Source organism: Podarcis pityusensis (assembly GCF_964106645.2).
Source record: "Podarcis pityusensis genome assembly, chromosome: 1".
Taxonomy (NCBI): Eukaryota; Metazoa; Chordata; class Lepidosauria; order Squamata; family Lacertidae; genus Podarcis; species Podarcis pityusensis.
This window is the reverse complement of record NC_138028.1, coordinates 93412491-93438985: the sequence shown is the minus strand read 5'-3', so window position 1 is coordinate 93438985 and position 26495 is coordinate 93412491. Positions and strand designations below refer to the sequence as shown.

The 26495-nt window shown below is 41.6% G+C and overlaps 1 protein-coding gene and 1 long non-coding RNA gene across 2 annotated transcripts; one reads left to right on the top strand and one right to left on the bottom strand.

Annotated features, from left to right (window-relative positions):
* The first annotated feature begins 11097 nt into the window (after window positions 1-11097).
* On the top strand, window positions 11098-23635 carry ROPN1 (rhophilin associated tail protein 1). The gene is made up of 6 exons (XM_081009228.1): window positions 11098-11254; window positions 12946-13072; window positions 14574-14691; window positions 19700-19861; window positions 22401-22576; window positions 23489-23635. The coding sequence occupies exons 2-6, from the start codon at window positions 12957-12959 to the stop codon at window positions 23553-23555; spliced, it is 639 nt and encodes a 212-aa protein (XP_080865354.1). The 5' UTR covers window positions 11098-11254; window positions 12946-12956; the 3' UTR covers window positions 23556-23635.
* On the bottom strand, window positions 14709-22394 carry LOC308479574. The gene is made up of 3 exons (XR_013987735.1): window positions 22051-22394; window positions 19572-19630; window positions 14709-15710 (listed from the first exon to the last, which is right to left on the bottom strand). It is a non-coding gene; the product is annotated as an uncharacterized lncRNA (long non-coding RNA).
* Window positions 23636-26495: the final 2860 nt, after the last annotated feature.

Genomic DNA, 26495 nt, shown 5'->3' with positions numbered 1-26495 from the left:
GGAAAGAACCACAACTGCAGTTTGCAAATTATTTTTCCATTTTTTATTATGTTTACATGAATCTAGGTTTAAGGTGACCAGCCAGCTCTCGATTCCAAAGACAATTAATTGTTGTTGTTGATGATGATGATGATGATGATGATGAAAAAAATTACTTACTACTGGGGAGGTTCAAGTGGCATAACTATGTAGACCACGAATGGAAACTAGTGAATCAAGGGTGGACAATATGCAAAGAAGTTTAGTATATGCAAAAATAAACACACAGAGATTCATTATAGAATATGAAGGTCCCAAGGCATGGCCTGAGAGCACATAGTGGAGCTACCTGCTGAACTGAAGTCAGTTTGAGTCTAGTCAGTGCCTAAATGGCAGGCTACCTGACACTCCCATGTATGCTACCTTGAGTTTGTTTCTTAGTTTATTAAATTTATATCCAACCCTTCCTCCCAAAGGGAGCCCAAGGCAACAAACACATGTAGGCAAATTTCCATGAAGGAAGAGAGGTGGGATTTAAATGAATTTTAATACATAAAAATAAATGAAGAAATTGTTCACTACCTATCTTAAAATGGTTTCCTTGGTGTTGCCAAAGAGCCACATTCACAAATTACCAAAGGAAAATAATAATAATAATAATGTACTATCATGTGGGCTGTAAATTTTACTGAATTCTCAAATTCTGATACTGGTTGCTTGCCAGTGCAATTTTGCTAAGTAGGCAATTGATAGCTGCCGACATCCATACCTTAACTAGGCATTTTAGCATATCTGTGTGCTTCATTGAGTCCAATTGCTTGTACTGTATAGATAATTACTTTGTTTCTAAAAACAAGTTCTAACACAGCAGAATTGTGCCCTTATGTATAGAGCCTTGTTTAGTACTCTAAAATGTGTTCAGGATTTTTTGTGGTTCATCTTTGTTTTCCTTCGTGCTGCAGCCAATCCAGGGAAGGTGATGTAATTTTGTCACCTGATCTTCCCAAGGAAAATGAACATGCAAGAATTGGTCCTGATGAAAGAGGAACAGATGTCAACTACTTGTAGTGGGGAGAGATGAAATGGTAAGAAGCTAGGGGACATCCTAAGAGAGACTACAAAGCCATGATAGAATTAAAAAATCCTTACTTCTAAGAGAGAATGGGCCAAAGCATAGAGGTCCTCCCCCCCCATTATGCTTCTTCAGTTCTGTGTGTTTCTTTACAAAGCCATAATAGCAGTTGTGTCTTCAGAAGAGAAGGGTCAAAACTAGATGTGCTTATACAAATGATCAGTATGCAAAACTGTATAAATTTTGCATGCAAGATATATCTGACTGCCTTGCTCATGTTACATGTCTTGTATGGCTACTGGTGTTGAAAAAGTTGCCCATCCCCTAAAAACAAACTTGCAAGTGTATTTAAGTCTGGAGCTTAATCCAGCAAGCTGTTGTGTTTGGCAGTCTCCCCTTTTCCCCCACCCCCAGAAAATCCTCCTTGTCCTTGTTAGAGCTTTGCAGATTTATTCAATCACTGAAATTAGATAGAGGAAAGAACCTTTTATGTCCTTTTAATGCCCTTGGCTTGGGCTGAATCTAGTACTAGAAACCTCAATTTTTTCACTGAAATTTGGGATTCTCTGTTAAGTCCCTGGATTTTCCCTGAAATCAGCATAGATGGTAAACGCTTACACCCAAAGTTAGAACAAGCATACAGCAAAAGTAGAAGAAAATATAATAACTGCAATTCAGCATGTCAGTCATGTTCAATACTTTCTGCTCCTCCATGAACAATGGGAGTGGTTTGTATTCAGTTTTCTTGTGGGAGTAAATGGTGGATGCGACCATCTTTTTCCTTATAGCCCATCCACAGAAATATGCTTTTGGCATATTGGGTTTTGGGTAACTACTTCTAGTTCTTTATGCCACCATCTGGAAGAGCAGACAGAGTAACTTGCCTAGTTTGAATGACCGCTGGGAGGAGCATAGAAAGAAGAAATGACACAGTGAACTTGTAGCAGCAAAATCGGATGCCTTCATTTGCCCCACATGCAATTAAACATGTCTCTCCTGTATCGTTCTCTACAGCCACAGCAGGTGCTTCAACTCTCCAGCAATAGCTACAGTTGTTTAGCCATTATTTCTAAACTGGCAAGATGAGGTGAAATAATGCCATGTTCATTTATAAAATATAAACAATGGCTGGGTGATAATAAGGAAACCCTCTACCCTCAGTACCCTCAGTACCTTAAGGTACCCTCAGTACCTTAACAAATATTTCCTGAGTATATGGATACGCACTGCAACACCACAAATGTCTAATTATACTCTTACGTCCTTATTTTGGTATTTTCACAGCAGGTAAATGTAAGGGGACACCTGTTCATAAGCTTGCTTTACCTGCTTTAAGAGTGGTATTTGCATCAGATGCTATGGTTTTGTTCAAGAATTGCCCCAAAAGTGGTGGGAGAAGTCACCTTGTAGTAAAAAAATAATGCTAATATTAAGCATTTAACTGGTGTATATTTGGTTATATACTGTAAATGTTCCATATAATGTTGAAGAATCATGCATTAGAGGTTTTGCCATGACGAGTGGTTGCATTTGCACCCGTGGTCATTATGGACACTTTAATAAATTCACTGCACAGGAATTTGCAGTTCTTCCAACATCAACTTAGGCTTGAAAGTTTGTAATTATGGCACCTACATTTGGAGGAGCCTTGTTGGTATTACACTGGTTTTTTTAAGAACCCTTCAATCCATGTAATTGGGAAGAAAGGCTGGCATTTAACTGTAGGGTCCCAAAAGCTAACAAGAACAGCTAAATACCTTTCTTTTTTCCAATTTCCCCCAACCTTCTAGTCTGAATGACAGAGTGCTGTCTTCCACGTTGTTACTTGATTTCACTGTTTTCTACCCACCATCTATAACCCCAACCTTGTGCACACAATTTTGTCAAACGCTTATTGGGGTCCTTTCAATCTGCCTTGCCAACAGTGCAACCTATTACTTCTCTTTTTCCAGTCTTCACTCCAACTGCTGAAAATGATTGCCCCCTCACTTGCCCTCCTCCCAGCACTTGGCTTCTAGTCCTTTGATCTTTTTCTTTGCCATTCCTAGTAAGCAACCTGACCCTTTCACACCTCCTCTCTCACTCATTTCTTCCTCATCCTTCAGTCTGGCTTTCATCTTTTCCCTTCTTTGTTCACAAGCTCCCCAGTTCTTCCTTTCACTTAAGTTTGCGTCCTTCCGCCTCCTCCCCCCCCCCCGCTAAGAAAAACACAGGAGCCAGAAAATGTCACCTTTAAAATTATTGTCCATTTCCAGCAGGTACTACATTGAAATCATTTTTCTCCAAGACACACTGACACAGCAGTATTTTTAGCTCCAGAAATAAGAATTTAAAGCATTAAATAGAAAAAAGCAGCTATAGTAAGACAGCCTGTGATATAACCATTTCACATACTTTTATATAATATTGGCTAAACGTGTGAACATGAATTTGTCATTGCATACAAATTAATTCTAAATTACACACAGCTCCATTATCAATTTGGTTGCTTACTTTCATTTCAAGAAGTGGATGTGGAAGCACGGTACTTTGTGCAACTCCACATTTCTATAAATATGTGATGAACAGACATTGTGCTACCTTCTGTGATATGGCTTAGCACAGAACAGGAAATAATGAAGAATGATTGCGTCTAAAGAACTCTGTGCCCTTAAAACAGCTTGCCTAACAATTTTCTCTCCTCCGCCTATCTTTCAGTACATAGGTACAGAGAACATTCAAAACAGTACATTCTCACTAGCGCTTTCGTGATCTCGCCACAGCAGGGATCATTCACATTCTCAAAGGGGGGGACGGGACATTAGATTGCTTGCCATACAACAAAAGGGCATCCCTGGAGGTCTCAGCAAAGCCTGTGACAATGTGTTCTCCACTATTGCTTTCTGGGGACTACAGTACCCATGGTATTTGGATGAGTAGGCTGCTCAGTAGCATAGATCACACTATGATGCCATCAGACACTATTGGCCAAGAACTGAGAGGCCTGTGGTTCAGAAGTGGAAACAACTATGCAGAGCCTTGTGGAAAAACTGCTGCACAAGAGGCAGGGAGGCAAGCAGAATCTGTTTTTTTTTTTTAAATGATATTTATTAAAATTTTCAAAAATACAGAAAGTAAAGATTAAAGTACATTCAAAGCCTTATTTTCATACATCCACTTTCCGGGACTCCCCCCTTCCCCCACCCCTACCATATTCCCCTTTCATATTGTTGGCTCCACAAGCTCTCAGTTCTAATTGAAACTTAATTTGTTTAGACCATTATTCGAATTTAAAATTTATACACTCCTCATCAATACCCCTAATAAAAGACAAAAGTTCTCTCCCCAGGGCCCACCCCATTTTCATTCCACAATTTCCCTTTTTTTAATGATAAGGACACCCCACACAATAGAAATATAAGAAATAAGAAATAAAAAGTATAATAGATGAGAAAGAGCCAATTCAAAAAAAAAAGTTGACAAGCCTTTGGATTTTAGTTCTCCCCCCCCTGTCCCCGGTTTAATTTCCCCCTGACCACCAAACCATGTTATCTGCCTGGAATTCTTAAAGTCCATAAATCACCTATTTCCCCCAACTCCTTGCTGGCTTTTTCTTTTTATAATTATTTTTTAAGACATTTAACTTCAAATCTTTAATAAAACTCCCCCCATTGTTCTTTCCAAGTTGTAGTCCAATTTCCTCTTGTTCCGCTGCTGAAACGTTCTAATTCAGAAGTTTAGTAACTCTGCAGGGATTATTGTTATTCAGGAACAAAAACTTGCGTTCAGTCCCTTCCTTTCTTCAATAGAAAATTCTATTGTCTCCTTTAGCTGAACACCCTGTAGACAAAATATTATTTCCGTTTTGCAGCTTTCCCAGAAGATAACCAGTCCTGTAAAATTCCAATGGTATTTTTCCACTTACGACCATCTTTGTAATGTCCCGAAATTCCTCTAGGGGGATTGTTGTAACTTTGTTTTCTCTAGTCCAAAAGTCCGATTGTTATCCATGTTTTCGCCATTTTGTATCCAAGTTTTAACGGGTTATAGCAAATTATAGCAAATTTAACCAGCAAAGTTCTCATAATAAAATCCTCTCTGCTTTCCGACTTTGACAGCTACTTTGACAGCTGTCAAAATCTCCGACTCTTTTCACCAGGCTCTCTCTTCAATCACCCCGGTTCCCGGGGGGGGGGTTACGTTTCCCTTCTCCCTCAATTCTTCCTCCAGCACAGTTCTTGTAGTTCCCCATCGTGGAATTCTTAGTTTTTATCAGCAATACAAATCTTTTTGGACCTTGGTTTCCCCATCCTTGTTTTGGAAGGTTTACAGTAGGGAGGGGGACTGACTTCCTTTTTGGATCCCCCCCCGCTCGTGTCCAATCCGGGAAAAAAAATTCTTTTTTTCTCCTTTTGAACCCGGTTTCCAAATTACTCACGGGTTGTTGTTAAGAAGTCCGAATTTTCAATAGAAGAAGTCAGCGCTCTCCGCCGGATGGCATGCGGCTTCGCTCGGCAGGGATAGCAGAGGACTCAAAGCACCACGCTTCTCCCCGGCACCCGATCCGTAGCCTTTAAAAAGGCTCCTTCACGAGTCGGGAGGGCGCTAGCGGTGCCAGCCGAGTCTCCATGTCCACGGCCCCCGTGGCCGTGGTTTTTAAGGGTCCCCGCATCGCCGGTGCGGTAGGACCCAGCCCCTGCCGAGCAGGCTCCCTCCGGAGCTCGGAGGGAGTCCGCCATTCGGCGATGGCGCCAACCCGGAAGTCAGAGGCAAGCAGAATCTGAATCAAAACTAGAATTCTATGGGGACTGTGTGGATAGAACATGGGGCAAGGGGTAAGATTCTTCTCTGGCTTAGATACAAATATGGGCCGGAGAAGAATTTGAGGTCTGTAATGTAATGTAGGGACGCGGGTAGCATAGGGACGCAGGTGGCGTTGTGGGTTAAACCACAGAGCCTAGGACTTGCCGATCAGAAGGTCGGCGGTTCGAATCCCCACAACATGGTGAGCTCCTGTTGCCCGGTCCCTGCTCCTGCCAACCTAGCAGTTCGAAAGCACGTCAAAGTGCAAGTAGATAAATAGGTACCGCTCCGGCGGGAAGGTAAACAGCGCGGCTCTGGTTCGCCAGAAGCGGCTTAGTCATGCTGGCCACTAGACCCGGAAGCTGTACGCTGGCTCCCTCAGCCAATAAAGTGATATGAGCGCTGCAACCCCAGAGTCGGTCACGAGTGGACCTAATGGTCAGGGGTCCCTTTACCTTTAATGTTATCCTTATATTTAACGTCATTATGAGTCCTAATGTGGAACTTAACTTACCTTGTTCCTCCATCTATATTGTTCCTATCTTCTTTTTCCAGAAATATTATTTCAGGCTTAGTAGAGGCCATGTTTAGGGAGGGGTAGAAATGGTCCAGAGCTCTTGGATATATTCTAAATTAAGTTTTTGTTATAATAACGTTTGTTGTAATTACTTCTGCATAACTCTTAACAACCTAGTTTCCACATTTGACTAAGGAAAAAATTGCCCTGCTTTGTTCTACAGAAATCAGCAGGTAAAGTTTTCAAACAACTGAAAAATAAGCATAATTGCTCAGCCATGCCTGCATATCAAATTGCTGTTAAAGGCATGGGGGGAAGATTTGACAAAAACAAATTAGCAACCTTACAATAATAAGAAAGAGGAGCAGTGGCAGCTGGTCCAGTGAACAAGAAAGACAGATGCACCTCCCTTGCTTGTTTCCCTCTGCTTAATTACATTGCTTTGACATGTAGCTTAACCAGGGCTGACTTAATTGTGGCAGCTAGAGTGGTGACTGGGAGCAGCTGCCAGGACCATATAACACTGGTCCTAAAGTACGTTTCCAAGCACAATTCAAAGTGTTGGTGCTGACCTTAAAAGCTTTAAACAGCTTCGGCCCAGTATACTTGGAGGAGCGTCTCCACCCCCATCGCTCAGCCCAGACACTGAGGTTATCCTCCGAGGGTCTTCTGGCAGTTCCCACACTGCTAGGAGTGAGGCTACAGGGAACCAGGCAGAGAGCCTTCTTGGTAGTGGTGCCCTCCCTGTGGAGCGCCCTCCCATCAGATGTCAAGGAAATGAACAATTACCTGATTTTTAGAAGACATCTGAAGGCAGTCCTGTATCAGGAGTTTTTTAATATTTGATGTTTTAATATGTTTTATATGTACTGTAAGCCGGCCAGAGTGACTGGAGAAACCCAACCAGGTGGGTGGGGTATAATTATAATTATTATTATTACTATTATTGTTATTTGCAGAAACAAGATACTAACAATACAGTAGCTCCTGGAAAGCTCACTATATGATAGTTCTCACTACATGAATAGGAGATCACTTGTAGCTCCCAGCCACTTAGTAACTCCAGAATTTCCAAGCCCCATCTCCCCAAATTCCAAGTACAGTAGCTACTAACAAGTAGGAACTTTAGGCTCATTGCTATGTCAGAGAGACAAAATATACCGTTTTTCTGGTTCATTCTTACACCTACTCAGATCTTAATCTGTAGGTGCTTACTTTTGGTATGCTACAGCATGGATTATATGTAAAAACATGACAAAACAGATACTAGTTATTACCCGCCTCTTATATCCTGCCTCTTTAAATAACCCTGGTCTGTTAATACAGGTCCTGTGCCTTTAATCAGCTTCATAGAAGGTAAAAACAAAACAAAAGGCACAAACTTCCCTGGCATGGAGAAGCAGGAAAAAGACTGACTATAATTAATTTCTCTCCACTAGAATACTGTAAAAAATCTCAGGGAAAAAAGTAGCTAACAACCCTAAGGTATTTTAAATTACTTCCATCTTACCAACTATATTTCATGCACTTTAACCCTCTGCTCCTGAAGTATACCCTGTCAGAGCTTAAACCAGAAGTATCTGGAAAATGAAGATTTTTTTTAAAAAATTATTTTCAATGAAAGAATCATTCCTATTTAGTATGGGGTGTTAAAGGCACAATAGTTAAGAAGCTTTTGCAGCTTTCATTCCTGTAATTCTTGGGGTGGATTTGACTACATGAAAAGAAATGTCCTTTTTCTTTTCGTTTATCATACATTTCCCCAGTGAAAGAGTGAATCAAGAGATAACTTTCAGTTGTCATCTCAGCAGCGGGTAAATAATGTTTACTTCACCTGTTTAGCATAATGCACAATTTCTATAAGCTTCACCAAACATTTCTCTCCATATAACAATGCAATATAATCTGTTGACATTTTTGTTCATGCTCTTTTGTCAAACAGAGTTTTAGGTTTAGATCTTATGTTATTTGCTATGATATTCATGCTATTTCATATTCACTCTTCATCCTTTTTTAAAAGAAAACCATTCACTTGAAGGTTATTACTTTGAAGCATCTATCACTTCTTCTTGAAAGGAGAGCCAGGGAAACATGATATTGACATTAGCTTTGTGATAAATTTAAAACTAGGAAGAAAAATCACCATGCTGGCATTTCCTGAATGTGTCCCTCAATTTACCCCACTTGTCACCCCCTGATCCCACTTTACCTTTTCTAGTAGGGAGTGTACTAATGCCATTCGAGTGGTTAAGGCTGAAATTATAACCCCACGGAGTTCGGAGTACACATTGACTGTGCATACAGAGTTCAAGGAGACCTGGTTCAAATCTTTCTTCAGCTACAAATTACCTGTGAACCACATCCCAACCACGTACACACAATAGGAGGGTTAATAATACAGCCTATAGCATGCAGATGATAATACAGACCTGTACAACCTTACTTGGAACTTGGAAGCAAGCCTCAATGAGCTTGGTGGGCTTATTTTCTGAGTTAACCAATCTAGAACCACACTATAGCATTGTGTTGGCATTATGCATGCAATTTATTGCCAGGCACACACATAACTCCTGTTGCTATTTCTTATTATCTATCAGATTTTTTACCCACCCTTCATTATGAAATCTGAAGGCAACTTACAACAACGGACGCTTACCCCTTCCTGGGTGGGCATCTGTCATGGCCTCTCGCGCTCGGCCGCCATCCCTGGTCCGTCAGAGCAGAGCGCACATGTCCGGGCAGCCATTAGGGACCCCCCTCCCCCCGGCTGCCTAGACATCTGGCAAGTTCCTGCCTGCTGCAGCATCTTAAATGGGCCAGTCAGTGGCCTCCCTTGTGGGTGTGCCTTGCAGTCTGGGAGGGCATTGGCTGCATAAAAGTCTGCAGTGCTGTCCGGCCTCAGTACAGTCAGCGGAGAAGCAAACAAAGCCCACCCACCATCTTTATTTTCCAGGTCAATTTCATTTTGTTCTAAAATGTTTTCTGCCTTTCAGGTTGCTGCTTTAACAATGCTCCATTCCTTCATTCACAGTTTAACCTTATTTTGTTTCCCGTGTATCTCCTGACCTTGCTATGGTCGCACACGTTTGCCATATTTGGGCCCAGGAAGGAATTTTCCCTGTAGACAAATTGGCCGGTTTAGAGGTTTTGCCTTCCTCGCAGCAAATTGTCTCAACTTTGGCGGTTAAAGCATTGGGTAGAATCCTAGTCTTCAAGCGTAGGGTGAAGTGGTGCATCACCCAATATGATCCAGCGGTGTTTTCAGGGGTCTAAAGGGGTCTTGGTGGATGTCCCAGTCTTGAGGCCAAGCGTGCGGCAGATGGGCCTATAAGGCTTCTAGCGGCAGCCTTAGGATGGCCAACTCAGTAGACTGACATCTTGGAGAGGCCACAATCCTGGCACACACCTGCAGCAGTTCCAGTCCTCCAGCAGGAGGCTGGAATTGATACACCCAATGCCTGAGCCAAAATCCCACAAACATTCTGTAATCAATAGCGTTGTGGCCAATATTAATCCAGATCGTTGTCCGCCTGAGTTATTAATCATTTATAGACACTAACAAGGGGTGGGCGGAACTGCAGCTGGGCCCGCAATGTAAAAATACATTATTAAGATCAGTTTAAAAACATTACAACTTCCTTAATGTGTGGGTAACAATCATATTGAACATATATTGCTTTATTTGGTTCTCTTCGGCTATAGACACAGGATGGAACTACAGAAATATTAACATACTAAAAGTTTCTTTGGGAATCCAAAATGGTTTGGAAGTGGTTTATGCCAATGAAACACCATCTAATACTAAGGGTAGCCATGTAACCTACTTTCCCAAGGGTAGTCCTCTGTTTAAACCATTGTCAGAGGACAGCCCTCCATTTGAAGGCATCCTCTATTAGAAGGAATGTCCAATCCAAGTCTGGTTTGAAGATTAGAAAACCATAAGAAGGCAGAGCAGCGACCTTGAACTTGTCCATCAACAGTTAGCACCTGGACATCAGACAGAGCAAGCACGCAAGCCACTTGACTATAGGCTTCCCCGCTATGGTGAGATGCATTATATTTCTATTTAAATTATAGTAATTATTTCCACATTTCCATCTCTACATATATATTTAGCACACCAATATTCTATGCAAAGCTCTGTTGCCTTTTGTCCTCTGCTTTGGTGCGGCATTCTCTTGTCTATGTGCAAATGGTCACCCTACCAATGGGTTAGAGAAGACAGGCAACAGTAAGCATTCTCAGCAGCGTTTTGCAGCCCTCATCATAGGTAGCCCTTTCCCCCATAAAAGCAACACTTCTTGCACCCCACAACTGTGATTAGAATTTTTCCTCCTGGTCATCTTTGTTTTATCACTGCCACACCTTGCTAACTCAAACTTCCTCTGCCCCACAAAAGAGTGAAAATGGCAGGTGTTATTGGAAAGAAACCTAGATGGTGTACAACAGAGTTACATGACAGGGTAGAAACAACAGGACAAATCCATGCAGCCATGCCCATAGCATCAAGCAAACCTTAGACTCATTAATTTTATGGATACCCAGAAGATAGTGAAAGCCCTAAAATTTATCTAAAATACCTGTCCTACCCATGGAGTTTGAGGCTCCCCAACCCCACCCTGATGAAGTTCTCTTAACTCCCCACTAAGAACCCCATGACCTTTTCAAGTGTCTCACTGTTTACTGCCAGCAAAGGCAGCTGACAGAATCAGTGCCTTTGTGAGGTAGAGCACCAGTTGCTAGGATACCTAGAGCTGCAGGGAAACAAAGGGCGCAGTCCTGAGTTAATGCAAGGGCCCATCTTGGGTGGAAGCAGCGTGAAGCCCCCGATAAAGCCTGGTGTGACTGTCCCAAAACAGCAGCTGGGCGATCTTCACGAAGAGGCTGAGTCGTCTCAGCCTCCGGTAATACAGGACAGAACCACCCTGGGGGGCAGAATTCTTAACCCACTTTGCTAATCTCCGACATCAACAAGGGGCAGATCCACACCACGAAAGCACATCCACCACACATTTAAAGCCCGGTTACTTCCCCCAAACAGTCCCGGGAGCTGTAGTTTCCTGGCCTGAAGCTACCGTTCCTAGCACCCTTGACAAACTACAGTTCCCAGGATTCTTTGGCGCAAGTCGTGTGCTTCAAATGTGTGCTGGATGTGTTTTAAATGTATGGTGTGGATCTGTGCAAGGTCTGTTAGATGCAAGCCCAATGCCAAAGACTGGGGACAAATTTGTACGGGAGACCAACATGAGATAGTGACAGTGCGTGGATGGAAAGAATAGAGATAGGGTAGCTGGAATGGGGTGGCAGAGTTACAAAAATATATTTGCAAGTGCTTGTTGCTTGCTAAGTAGTCTGTGAAACTGCTTCTGTAAGACGTTTGCTCTGTACAAATCCCCCAAGCCTTGCCTCATCAAGACCTCTTCACTTCCTTGAGTTCCCTTTTATTTTTTTGTATTTTGGTGGGGGTATGGCTGGGTGATCATTATATGCATTTATCCAAAGTTTCTACAACTGGAATAAATTATTCCTATCACCAGCAAAGGGAATATTTCATATCGCAAAGGGGTGGGCAGAGGGTGCCCAATTAGATGCAGTTGCAACCATAGGATTGCAGCCACTGCAACAGCAGTTGCACTGCAGCTGTGGACACATGCATCATAGTCTATGATTGCCAAGTGAGAAAGAAATACTTTTGACATTCCCAGAGGAACAAAGCTTTCTCACAAGAGACGCATTAGTCCTGCACTCATAGAGGAACATTCATTGTCCTTAGCAACGGACCATGCTTTCTACAGGAGGCTGACCTGTCATGTTGACAACTATCATTGTATAGGATCTACTGTATTCAAAAATTCCTAAATTTTACAATTCTGGAGAAACTGGGGTGTACATAAGGGCTCATCAGTAGCTGTGTACTGATGGTCAGTGAATGCTAGCAGGGAAGAGAATCCAAATTACACCTGCTGGTCTCAACAGCCTCACATTCACTGAAAGTCTGAATTTGTACATGCTGTACAGACACAGACTCTGTACAGACAGTCAGAGATCCTGCCTGCCTTTTGCAGATTTTCTGATTGTGCAAAAGATAGCTTGTCAGCCTTCACCTAGAAAGCACAACTACAATGGCGTATTGGACATGGTCAAGGGTGCATTCTTTTCGTGAGTGATGATAATGGATGGGCCCAACAGCTGTGGACAGCACCTTAGATGCACTGATAATGCACTCTAGAAATCTGCACAATGTTCAGGGACTTCATAACGGGCACACAGAAGTTCATTACCAGAGAAATTCAGCAGGGGGAGGATTCCCCAACAGTTGAAATGTAAAATCCACAATTATATAGCTACTATTACACAAGGTTATAAAATACAAAGTGATTTAGTGAAATGAGTAAGAACTCAAATGTAATATTTTTCAGTAAAAGGTTATGTGCTTTTCTTGTGTGGTACTGCCTGCCTTCTGTTTTTCAACATTATTATAGCACCACACAAGTTTATAGGTTAAAGAAGAACTTTGACCGAAGGGTTGTTTCAATGGGTAATTGCAATGTGTTTTCCCACACTTAACAGAGAAGGTTGCTATTTTTTCTAACAGGCACAGGAATTATGCCACAAACAGACAAACAAGTATGCATCCCTCCGGAGCTTCCAGATTTGTTGAAGCAGTTTACAAAAGCTGCCATTCGGACACAGCCTCCAGATCTGATCCAATGGTCTTCTGAGTAAGTTTAATATTTTACTCTAAAAAACTGTATCCTTAAAACTGATACTATACTTAATAGTTTATAGGTTTACTTGTGGAATTCTGTGTTTATGGCACTTCCCCGATACTTTTTGAGAACACACATTTTTCAGGCCAAGATGGGTAGCAATTATTTGGTATCAGGAATTAATGCAGCTTTCATTAAAGAATGACCAGCACCATTTTATGAAGAACTGCCCTATGCTTGCCACAGGGAACCCTGGGTGGAATAAGTTCAGGGAGCAAAATATCCCTCAAGACACCCTAGGCTACAGTAAATAACAAATCCAGAGAAAATACATCCCCTGAAACCTAAAGGAATATAGACCAACAGTCACACATGACTTTCATTTTCTCATGTGCAACATTTTCAAGCGGTTTTTGCAAACCAAAAACACCAAGATCAATGTGGGTGGGAGTATGGCAAAACTGTAGTATGTGAACAAAAACTGCTATCACTGTCATAGCCAATTAATGCAAACTCTACTACCCAGCATACATAAGCACTACCCGCCTCGGTGAACAAACAACCACATTTCAAATTAAGCATAAATAATAGCTCAGGCTGCAATCCTAACTCCTGGCCAGCAGTGGTAGAGTTTGATGGAGAAGCACAGCCAGTGGCACATCACCAGCCTACTGCAAAGAGGCTACAATCAGGCCTGTTGCTCTCATGCGATTCCCCCTCCTATTATCAGCTACCACTATGACAAGTGGGGGGAAGCTTTGACCCTCCAGATGTTGTCGAACTCCAGCCAGTCCCAGCCACAATAGTCAATGGTCAGAGATAATGAGAGTTCCAGGCCAACAATATTCAGAAGTAAAAAAATTCCTTCCTGTAGCACCTTAAAGACCAACTAAGTTAGTTCTTGGTATAAGCTTTCGTGTGCATGCACACTTCTTCTTCTACTGTGTATCTGAAGAAGTGTGCATGCACACAAAAGCTTATACCAAGAACTAACTTAGTTGGTCTTTAAGGTGCTACAGGAGGGAATTTTTTTACTTCGACTATGGCAGACCAACACGGCTACCCATCTGTAACTGGAAATATTCAGAAGGTCAGGCTTCCCACCCTTATACAGTGGTACCTTGGTAGTCTCCTGCAGCCAATCGGTAGCTGCGCCTTGGTTTTCAAATGGTTTTGAGAGTCGAACAGACTCCCAGAACAGATTAAGTTTGAGAACCAAGGTACCACTGTATTACAATATCCCACCTTTCCTCGTTGTAGGAAGGCAGCTTACATAGTTTCCAGGCTGTCCCCTATCCATCACTAACCAGAACTGAGCTGCTAAATTTCAATAAGGATGCTGTGTCATGTGCCTTCAAGCTATGTCCTTTTGATATGCGTACTTTATGAGTTTTCACTGTTGAGCTTTAATATGTCATTCATAAACTTGAAAATAAATAGCCAAGTTCTAGTCACGCTTTTTGTTAACATATTCTGCTAAAATGCAAACGCCTGCTGTTTTCTTTCTGTCTAGCTATTTTAATGCTATGGCCCGTGGAGAGAATCCTCCTGTAAGAGAACGACCAGATAGAGTCCCTTTATCAAACTGTGCAGAGCTTACACCAGAGCTCTTGAAGGTCTTACACCAGAGAGTAAGAAACATCTCCTTTCCATTTTGGGGCAAGTACATAAGAGGCTTGAGTGTTTGTACTCTACTATTTCATATTGGTTTTGGACACGGTTCCAGTAATTGCCTCCAGTCTTATATCTGCTACTTTTTGTTCACATTGTAAGATGCATACAGACAGAATATAACTATTACAAGATGTCAAGGTTATAAGACTTCTGCCAAAGTACGAAGACTATTTAAAAGATTATTGCTCTTCATAATTCCTTTACTTTTATTACATTCAAGCCTAGTTCCAAAACCATCCTGATACACATAGGGAAGCAATAATTTGTGCACGCTCTAATTTTAAACACTGACTTCATTTGCACCTCATGATAAACAACAATTCATGTATTACTCTGAATGTGCCAATCTGAGCTGCTTTGCTACTCCCTGGGAAGAAATAAACCATAGCTTAACATTACATGCAAACCAGAGATCATGGTTTGTTTTGTTCCAAGCAAACCACAGTCTGCAACCAAAGTTTGTACTTAGCATATTGATTATGGTTTGTTTGGAGCACTACAAACCACAACCCTGGTTTGGACATAATGATAAGCCAGGAATTGTGGTTTGTTTCCCTTGCGTGCCAGGGAGAAGCAAAGCAACCCAGATGGTCATGTTTATAGTAAGTCATCAGTTATAGTTCACCACCCTGTGAGAACTCAAACAATGAATAAAGATGACAACTTACAAAGTAGTAACTTGCTTGTCACTCTCTGCATGCAACCACATAAGAAGCAAGCCATCTATACTAGGACTTGGGGATTTCTATCTGGCCCTCAGGTTTCTCCACAGGCCACTCCACCCACTTTTGCATTGGTCCTGCCCACTGCTAGCATGTGGCCCTCAGAAGATTGCCTAAAAGGGAATTGAAAAGGGTTCCCTACCCATTATCTATACCATCCTCTCAAATGTTCTCATCCCCTTGTTACACAGAAGAAAATGGAGAATCAGCATGACAAAGTTCTCTTCAGCAGCATGACCAGCTTCTTTCTGTAACTGTAAGCACAATGCAATACAATCAATTACTCCAATGTTTAGTTCATCAATACCCAGTTATATCCTGGCATAGAAGCCAACTCCAGGGGACTGTGGGTGCTTGGGCACCCACATTAATATAATTGTGGGGGCTGAGCACCCACAAAGTCAATGAGCAAAGCTGGAGACAGGCAGCCAGCTAGCCTCTGTGGTGCTGCCTCAGAGAGAGAAGCAGTTCAGCTCCACCCTGCACAGTCAGCAAGTGAGGCACCCTTTTCCAGTGTGGGGGTTCGGACGTGGAGGCAGTCTCTCTGCTTCTGAGTCCATGCCCCTCCCTGCAGAAAAGGAGGAAGAGAAGCAGCCGATGCTGCAACATGGACGTGCAACATCATATACACATGCTTGCACGTGGTGCATGTGATGTCACACACACAACATGCAATGTCGTGTTCATTTTTGGAGGAGCCCACATTACAGTGATGGGCATCCACAATCCTGAGGGTGAGATGCCGCCCCTGTAGCCCAAGTATTATTTCTACAAATTAGCTGAAAAAATGCACAACTGGGCTTTATGATTAGAACATGCACATCTTTTCATATGTACTCCGAATCAATATCTGTAGCTTTTCATGCAAAATTTTAATACCACCAGCAGCATGGCAAGCTTTGAATTTCTTCACAAAAATACTAACCAACCATAACTGCTCAATTATTGTACCAATATGGGTTAAATGGATCCCATTTTTGTGTTTTTAAGCCTTTCATTTTGAGCAGAGAACAGATGGAAGAGGATGTATTATTTAGGAAGACAGCGGGTATACACCACCACAGGATTTAGGATCCAGTTAGTGATGCACAGTGCTTCTGTGCTAGTACTGTTTCTCCATTTTCTCCCACAATATATTTACACAAGATAAGTTCCTTACTCCAGAAACAACAACTTGAATTTTAGGTTGTTAGTATCTTCACATCAGCACAGCACTGACACCTGCACATTTGATGTTGGCTCCTATTCACTGGAATTTGATTTCAGTCCTAATAAACTACGGGTCATTTTCAACTAGGTTGTTGGGCCAGCAGGGTGCACCACAATGAGTCCCACTAGCACAATGGGACTTACTCCCCCTCTTCCCCCTGCACCCTCCTCGAATCCCTAGAACAGTGTGCAGGGTGGGGGATGAGATGGGAGATGATTTTGTTTGGCCAGCAGAAATGCTTGTGGTGATGGAAAGATCATTTTAGCACTACCTATAATATTTTATAGCCCTGGAGTACACTTTAGAGTGGCTGAGAAATATACAGCAGTTTATTAATTCAAGTGGCAGATTCGAAGTCATGAAGATTCTACAGGTGTCTGTGATTGACAACCTGCAGCTCAAATAATCCCTAGAAACTTTAGTACTTGTGTGCCCATGAGAAATCAGGCTCCAAAAGCAGACGTGCATCCCAAATGCAGGTGCTCACTCAAATGTATAACCAAATGTGCACTCCTCTGAAAACTATGGTGTGCAGAGATATTGCTTCTCCATTCAAGCACACGCCTATCTTACCCCCAGTTACCAATCTGGGAAGCACCCTGCTTACCTTTGCTTTGTGCTTCCTAGGTACAAGTCTGGGCTTTCCAAGTCTGTGTTCAAGTGGTTACTTATTTATTATTTTCGGCCCTGATGCTTTCCCCAGAAAAACCCATATTTTAGCACTGGATTGGAACAAACGGCAAGCAGGTTTTCTGCAGATTGCTGTTTGTTCTGATTCAGTGGTAAAACAAGGGTTTTCCTGGGGAAAGCCCAGGGACAAAAAACACTCAGATATGAACCTGAAAAGCCCAGAAAGCACAAAGCAACTGGAAGTGTGGATAAACCCTGAAAGGACAAATGCCACCTGACAATTCAAAGGATCTAGAAAAGGGGAAGTGACCTGGGAGATTTGTACACATTTAAACACATTTCAGGCCTCCAGTTGAAAGACAACTGCTTGCTTCCCTTCAGCTGACTCTAGAGAGCTGAGAGCTATCACTAGTGCCCTGCTTTCTGCTCCAACATGAATAGACAGCATGTGGATAGCACACATGTGCATCCCTGTGTTCTTTCTTGTTCTGGGGTACAAAGGTCTTTTTCAAAATATATTGTTGTTTAGTTGTTTAGTCGTGTCCAACTCTTTGTGACCCCATGGACCAGAGCACGCCAGGTACCACTCCCGCAGTTTGGTCAAACTCATGTTGGTAGCTTCGAGAACAAAATATATACTCCTGCATATCTAGGGCATTCTCCCCTGTGTGTATGAATTCATTCCTATATTCTTCTTGTGCCCACAATGACACTCAAAAGCAGACACAGCATACCAACTTCATTAACTGGGTGGGTGATAATATCCCCAAAATAGACATCCCCAGTGTTAGTGGCATCATTTATTCCCAAGTGGACAGCGGCAACATATTGTTCCAAAGCCCCTGCCTGCTTTTCTACATTGAATTCAGGCCCATTCAAGATCCACATGACCCTCATCTGCCTGGTCCTCTTCTTTGGGACACTTAATACATAAGGAAAACCTAGAATTGCTTCTACAGATTGCACAGCCTGCACAAGAAACAGAGAGCTATAGATGCACAAGCCCAACATCATAATTAAACCTTTTCCAGAAATACTACTTCCCAATGTTATGGTTGTATACTAAGGCTGTAATCCTAAATATGCTTACTCAGAAGTAGAGCTTACGTTTGAGTAAACATGTTCAGGACAGTGCTGCACAACTCGCAGTGAAGGGTTTAAAACAACACACTGAAGGGCAGTAGACCTGCTGTGGACACCTCTTAAAAATGTGCCATGTCATTAATTTTTCAACAGCTGCATATTGAATATTAAAACAGCAAAATGGTGGAATAATCTCAAAGCACACGGACAATCAGTGCAGTCTCACAAACTTATTTCTTAAATATTTGCTACTATGAGTTCAAGCACCATCTACTAAATTTGGAATGAACACAGCGAGTGAGACCCCTTGCAGCTTTTGAGAGAAAGGCTGGAATATAAATCTAATCAATCAATCAATCAATCAATCAATCAGATATGGAAGCATTAGCATATTATCCAGCAGTGGGGTCCTAAGATATAAGATATAGTTTTCCCCTGCCAAAAAAAGGGGACTGGGTAAGTCCATTTTCTCCTTCTTGCACAGTAGGAACCTGCAGTAAAAGCAGCAGCCCTGTACTTGTTTTTGCAAGTTTAGAATCAAAGAATGTATATGTTATATAGTATATATATGTATGTATATAGTATATGGTGTAGCCATATACTAGACTAGAAGCAGAAGGTGAATTAGTTCTTGGTGCAGCTGCACCACCCCAGTACCTGCACCCTCAGCGTTTTCCAGCCTAGTAGATGTCAAGTCAGTATAACAGCAGTTTGAATGTCACCTGGTCCATTTTCAAAAGATCTACATTAGGTTTGTGTATGTCACCTCATAATTAAGGCTCAGTCTCGGTACCAGACATTTATGTATTAATATATTGATAAACTGGCATTTACAAATATGCAAGGATACACTGCCTCATCACAGAACTGAGAAGATGCAGACATGATTACATCCTACTTATTTTTTGGGAGGAGTACAACAAGATATCATGGTGCAAAGCAGAACCACAGTTAATACAAACTCAGCACAACATTTTCTAAAACAAGTTAGTACATGCCTGTGGCATTTCTATCTCATTCTTTGCCTGGACACTTAAAGTAAAAAATATCAAAGCAGCAACATACTCCTTCTTACAAAGAACAGAGCAAGGATTCAACCAACATCCCAATCTCCTTAGCTGTATCTTAGTTCTGTGATCTCATACATTTTTATTTATTTTTACTGATTCTACAAAGCAAACAGAATGCTTACCATCTCTGAAATTTGTACGATTAGGAAGGAATTCCTGGCACTAAAGCAGGTGGCAAGATCTAGAGAAAAACAAAAAACCTACAGTCATTTATTCACTTATGATAGATATTGCCAATATTTCTTTCCAGGTGGGCGGGAGGCTGATAATCCACGTAGATGAGCTAGCCCAGATGTGGAAGGTGCTCAATCTTCCTACAGACCTATTTGACAGTATTATGAACGTTGGACACTTTACTGAAGAAATTGAATGGCTCAAGTTTTTAGCCCTGGCCTGCAGCTCTCTTGGAGTTGTAAGTTCCTTTTCTTTTGAATTTCCAATATGTTTAGATTCCTTAAATAATTAGTATTTACTTTTAGTGGGTCTATGTCATGTGGATTATTATTAAGAGCTCGTAGTTTCACTCAGGAAGCAGTGAATGGCAGAACCAGCTGCTACCTAATGGGCCTTACTGTAGCAGCCTCCCTTCCTGTATTTTTTGCAGCACCAGAACAGAAGGAAAGCGAGAACAACAACCACAACTTATTGGACTGTTGTATGAAGGTATTGCCTGGGTTAATGGCTGCCCATTTGTTCCTAATATGGCCTTCCAGGTCTGCTTGTACACACAGAGCAGAAAGAGCTGGGAAAGAGGCTATAGATTTCAGAAGTGGTAGTAGATGGGTACCATTTCAGGTGTAGGGGGAATCACTTTTTAACAAATATTCTGCTGCGAGTTTTTAAAAATACAAGTTGAAAAGTAGCACAGCAAGGAGCAGGCCACTAAAGTACTTTGGTCCTCAGAGTCCTAATTTCTTCTTACTGTGAATGGCAATTCTAAACATCAATTTGAATTGATACAATCCACTGTACAATCCCCCCAAGCTTGGATTCTACCACTGTATTCTGCTGTGTGTGAAGAATTAAAAGGGCAGAGGACATTTTCACATTGCAGTAAATCTGGTGCTGTTGGGAGGGTTGCCATTAGTGGCCGAGTTGTCCTATTCCCTACACTGTACCTAATTTCTGTTCTCTTCCTACCATGAGGAAACCCACATCATATAAGCTTTGTAAAAGCCCTTCTGCCTTAAGATAGTTCACCAGCTAACAGCTACAGTCTCCACCCTTTCTCCCCCTCTTTTCCATGGCAACTGCACAGTTTCAATACTGGATTTTGTTACACCATATTTGTCTGGTGGGCTCTCTTTTGGATGAATCACAAGTAATACCTATCTCCCTTAATAGCCTAGATTTAAAAAACAACAACAACCCAATCTTTACTTTTGCAATCTGAATTATTAAATTGGACCAACATAAGATAATATTGTGTGGATATTTAGGCCTCTCCCTCATTCATGAACTTAAACATATTCCACAGATATTGCTTTTACATGTAACAAAGGGAGGTTGCAAATTTACAAGGAATAAAGCTGGATTGATATAACATCCAGCTAATCATGGGTTGCCACATTCTCACAACATGGTAGAAGCCCTAAGAATCCCACTGTTGCAGCTGTCCTGATGGCAGCTATTATCTGCGGAAGTGCATCTAATGCTATAAAGACGCTTAGCAGTGTGGGTTAACATTACTCTTCATATGACCACTGATTGTATTAATATAGGCTGATTAATGTATCTCTCGGAATGAACTGTTGTCATCTTGCATCCAAAACTTTATCATAATCCATTGTATTTTCTGTTTCTCTCTCCTGCCCTTTAGCCTGTTTTACTAGGGGCACCATTTATGAATCTGGCTTTTTGTGTTTGTGAATTTGTCTGTTCCTGCAGTCTTCTTCCTCACCTGAAGTCATAATCTTATATTTATAACATTACAGTTAGCAGCTGTGGAGATAATTCTGATTTCAGAGAAGATTTTGACTTCAGGTGAGCAAAAGATAAAAAGCAGACAGAGCTAAGAGATATTGTTTTTTTTGTTCATCAGGAAACAGCCATTTACCAAAACAGAGCAACTCAAACATCAACTTTCCTAGAGAATATCTCCTTATGTACAATGTTGTGCATTAATGTATTACTGTTATTGTTACTATAAAGTGCCAATATATATAATTTTTAAGAGAGTATATAAAGCCGAATGTATATAGTAATTGGCTGCACTTTAACGGATATTAAAGTGTGCTTAATCTCACTGAAATCATTAGTATCACAGTAACTCTGCCCTGTGGCCACTGTTCTTTGATACATCTTAGCACATTAAAACTAAACTGCATTTTTGGTGTGGCTTTCCATCATAATAGAGATGTTTATCAAGAAACACCTACCTTAAAAATTTAGGCTTCACATGATTTGTACAAGGCCCTCCACTCCCTTATTATCCTCCTCACAATAACCCTGTGAGGTAAGACTAGGCCAGGAAATCATGATGGCCCAAACTCACCTCAGAGCTTCATAATTGTGTGGAGATTTGAACCTGGCATTCCCCTATTCTAATCACTACACCATAAACCACCACAGCATAGTGGTTTTATCTAGAACTATACTTACCACCTAACTATAATTCTCAGGACTTCTGGCAAAGAAGCTGTGACTGTTTAGTTGAGTCACATAAATAAACAGTTGCTCACTCTTCTGTTTATGGCAGGGGTAACCAATGGGGGCCCCCCCAGACATTTGGCCAGCAACTCTCACCATCCCTGAACATTTCCCAACTGAGCAGGGCTGAAGGGAGTTGGGTCACAGCATCTGGAGGACACCATAATAGCTATCCCTGCTTTATGGCTTTATAGCCAGACACTGAGCTATTTCTTTTTTAGTATTTCTAGAAATGCATAATAACTAGTTGCTTTATTATGAATGGCAAACTTAGATACTAATTCTTCTTATCTTTTTAATAGACTATTGCAAAAACTCTGAAGATAATATGTGAGGTTTTATCCAATGAGAATGACAGTGGACCCGCCCGTATCCCCTTCAGCACTTTCCAGTTTCTCTACACTTACATCGCTGAAGTAGATGGGGAGATTTCAGCATCTCATGTTAGTCGAATGCTGAATTATATTGAGCAGGAGATGTAAGTAACCACAGTATATCTAATACATACAGCTAACGTAAATGTCAAGGCGTGTGGCTATTTGCATCATAGGTTTTACCCTCTTATATGGTATTGAAGTGCAGTAGTTTTTACCGCTATAGGGACAGATATTGCTAAGTTCTAGGGCCAGTTTGTTCACAGGACAGGACATCCTCACATTAAACAGAATAATCAGGACTGGAAAAAATCCCAGTTTGATATACCATGTCTCTAAAAACTTGGGATTGTGTCCAGTTGGAAGCCCCATCAAGGAATTCAAGCTGGTATACATGTTTCTCCCCCTCCCCATTTTATCCTCACAACTCTGTGAGGCAATGACTGACCCAAGGTCACCCAATGAGCTTCATGACTTGAGTGGGGATTTGAATCCTGGTCCACCATGCCCCAGTCCACCACTCTAGCCACTATACCTGTTGACTCTGATACTTAAGAATTTAAAATATTTTTCCATGCCCAGTGTGGTTGCGGGGTCTCTTTAGAAATCTTTTGATCATAATCCCTGATTTATTATAGTTAACACTACTGTCATGGCCACTGATAGCAAGAATTGCTTATTTACGCATACATTTTAAATCCCAACTTTCCTATCCCCTTTGGCTCTATCTTGGGAAAAGTGTTTTGCGTCATAGCATCATGTATTTCAAACTATATATGGTTGCTGCCACCTTGTGGCATTCCTTGATTCACAGACTAATTTGGACTATGCTGCCTGCACTCAGTGCAGTTCTTTTAAATGTGCTTCACTGAGGTAGAAGGAAGACTGGCATCTGGAAAAGATGGTGCTACAATTATTTTTTGTGAGATAAAAGTTTAGAATGTTTCATAAAGATCAAGTATTGCTGGGTGAGCAAACCTCTAATTTTATTTTTTATTTTTATGTTCCCTACACAGCATTGGGCCAGACGGCTTGATCAAGGTGAATGATTTTACCCAGAATCCGCGGGTCAGGTTGGAGTAGTTCTCAGTACATCATACACTGCTATGTTGATAGGAAGAAGACGAAACAGAGGACAGAATAAGAATTACAAATAGGCCAACCTCTCAGTCTCTTTTTTCCCTTTGTGTCCGTTAATAAACAGTTTGGCAAAGCAACAAATAAGAAAGATGGAAACATAGATTGAGAAGGTGCCACTGGAGTAGAATACAGTCTACTGTTAAACTTTCTGGTGCTATGATATACACACGTCCATCCAAATAAATATCATAGACTAACAAATAGTATAAACCTATTATATTAAATATATATTGAGGTCCACCCTTCTCCCCTCTTTTTGCATTTCAAAATATCCGGCACTGCCATGTGAAACTGGAGGGAATTTCAGATGCCTTCATCTGCAGGGGAAAACTTCAGAATTGTTTCCATTATTTCCCTGGGAACAAAAAGGAGGCCTTCAAGTTTGCTTTCCATTAGTGATTGTTGTGCATTTATTCAGATATAGTGCACCCCTCATATTTCAAAAGAACTAGTCTGGGGTTCACTTTCTGTGGTATGATTGATAAATTATAATTGATAAATGATACAAGCAGACAAAAGTGTGAATGTTGAAAAAGTGAAATAAGGTACCCAAGTCTCAATACAGCTAACAGAGTGACTCTAAAAACACATTGTAATATTTGACTCTCTGGCTCTATAAGCAGATTTATAAAAGATGTTTAACACTGGTGTTTGTGAATGTTCGGAGTGATAAATAACAACTTTTTGGATCAGTGAAGACCTGGAAATTTAGAGCTGCTTCCTTGAATACAAAACAAATATGCACCATGTGGGGGAGTTTAAAAGTGCATGTACATTCATTCATTCCTTCATTTAGCATCTGTTACTTTAAAACATATATCATACAAAAGAGAGACACAATCCATTGTTTGCTACACCCTCTAGTAATTGCAGTGGAAATCTGTTTGCCTTTCTAATTACTGCTGGTGTGGGATATGGAAGATCCAGACACTTTATTTTCTTCAATTTCTTTTTTTTAAAAAAAACAGAAAATGGGGAACGTGTGGTCCTCCAAATGTTGTTGGATTCCAGTTTCATCATCCCCAGCAGCCAGTGGAGCTAGAGGTCGGAGACTGTGGATGTTGCAGTCCAGCAACATATGGAGGGCCAGAGGGTTCCTACCTATGTAAAATGTAGACTTAATAAATGCTTCCTTAAGCATTTTTATATATATTTACACCTTTTAAACACTTTTATAATGAGAGTATCATACCTGAACTTTACATGATTTTTTTTTTGGGGGGGGGGGGACCTGATGAATTCCAACTCCCAGGCCTTCAACCCACTGTTACTGTGAGTTCAGCAAGCTACATCTCTGTAGCCCATAAAATCAGTAGGTGGTCAACACTAATTGGAAGCCTCTTTCAAACTAGAAATTTCCCTAGAAAGTACTCATAGCTTGCACAATAAGGATACCAAATTTTAAAGAATGCTTAAAAGACTCTTACAAAAAAGCACATGACAGAAGTTCATTCCAGGGGTGGACTTTGGTCTTTCAAATTTCAGTGGTGCAAGGCCAAAATTTGTCACCCCTCTACCTCTTGCCTTCCGTTCTGCATGGGCACTACATCATACAGTAGTTGTGACATCCTGTGGCACCCAGTGCTGCAGAAGTGCCCTAAATCCATATTTGCCCAGGAACCTGAGCACACAGATTGATAAGGCACCTAACTGGTAGCTGCAAGAAGGGCTTAGGTTGAATGTCTGGTAGCAAGATTGCTCTTTTAAAGACCACTAAATGTAAACAACTGGAAGCAGTTTTACTTTTAAGGAAACAAAAGACAACGACACCTACTGCAAAATAAGTTGCGGGAGATGGAAGGGAGAAGCCAAGGATGGTTTTAGACAACGGGTCAAAAATGCTTGATATCAGAGCAGGTACTAGACCAGATGATCGCAACAGTGAACAGTCTCTCAATGTGGACAATGTGTGGTAGGGTTTTAGCCCTGATTGCATTTGGGTGCCAGAAAGACAGGAATCCCGTTGCTCTGGAGTAGGGGTGGCAACCCTGTGGGCTCCATCAGGCCCACAAAGCTGCTTCCTGTGACTGACCAGCCAGTCCTCTGCCAAAAGGTGCTGTTTATTTTCCTCTTGACCTCCACTAATCCTACAAAGGCATTTCTTCTCCCTCTTGGGCAACGCTGTTCCTAGGTGTTAACTCTAAGGGAATAGTCCTTCCTCTTTGCTAAGCACTAATGCCACCTTAGAGGAACAAGAGACAACTTTGCAAGGTAATTGGAAAGCTTTCTTCCCCATTGCAGTGATGGGCTGGGGGCAGGGGGAGGTTCCGATAACTGAAGAGGAAGGACTATTCTTCCTCCCCATTGCCATGCTGGCCTAGGAGGAATGGAACGTCTCCCAGCCCAATGTAGTGATGAGAAGTCGACAGAAGAGTGAATGTGTATTGGGGAAACTGTATGAACATGTGTATGTGTGTACATCTGCCTGCCTAACTACTTATCTGAATGTGTGTTGGTGTTGTATGTGTGTTGAATGTTTGTGTGAATGTCTGTTGGTCATACCTACTTTGGCCATGCCCACTACTGCATCAGCCACTCGAGGGTTAACCAACTTTTTTTTAATGTCTCCTGGGCCAAAAACTCCTACTCAGAAGCATTCAGCACAGAGGACAGGACACTTCCATTTACACTTCAGTGAAGTGTGGATCCACTGTATGGGCCTTCAAGCACCACTATACTTATCTGTTAGCCCTGGCTCACTTGACAACTACAAACAGGCAAAATGGACATACATAGGAGCTGTAAAAGACTCTCGGCACTCAAGACCTGAGCACTAGCTACCCTTTGGTGTAGAAGGTGCCAAATAACTAGGGTAAAACCAGCCCTGCACAGCAGATGCTGCCACCACTCCTGTTAGTCCACTCAACCTGAGCCAGGAGAATC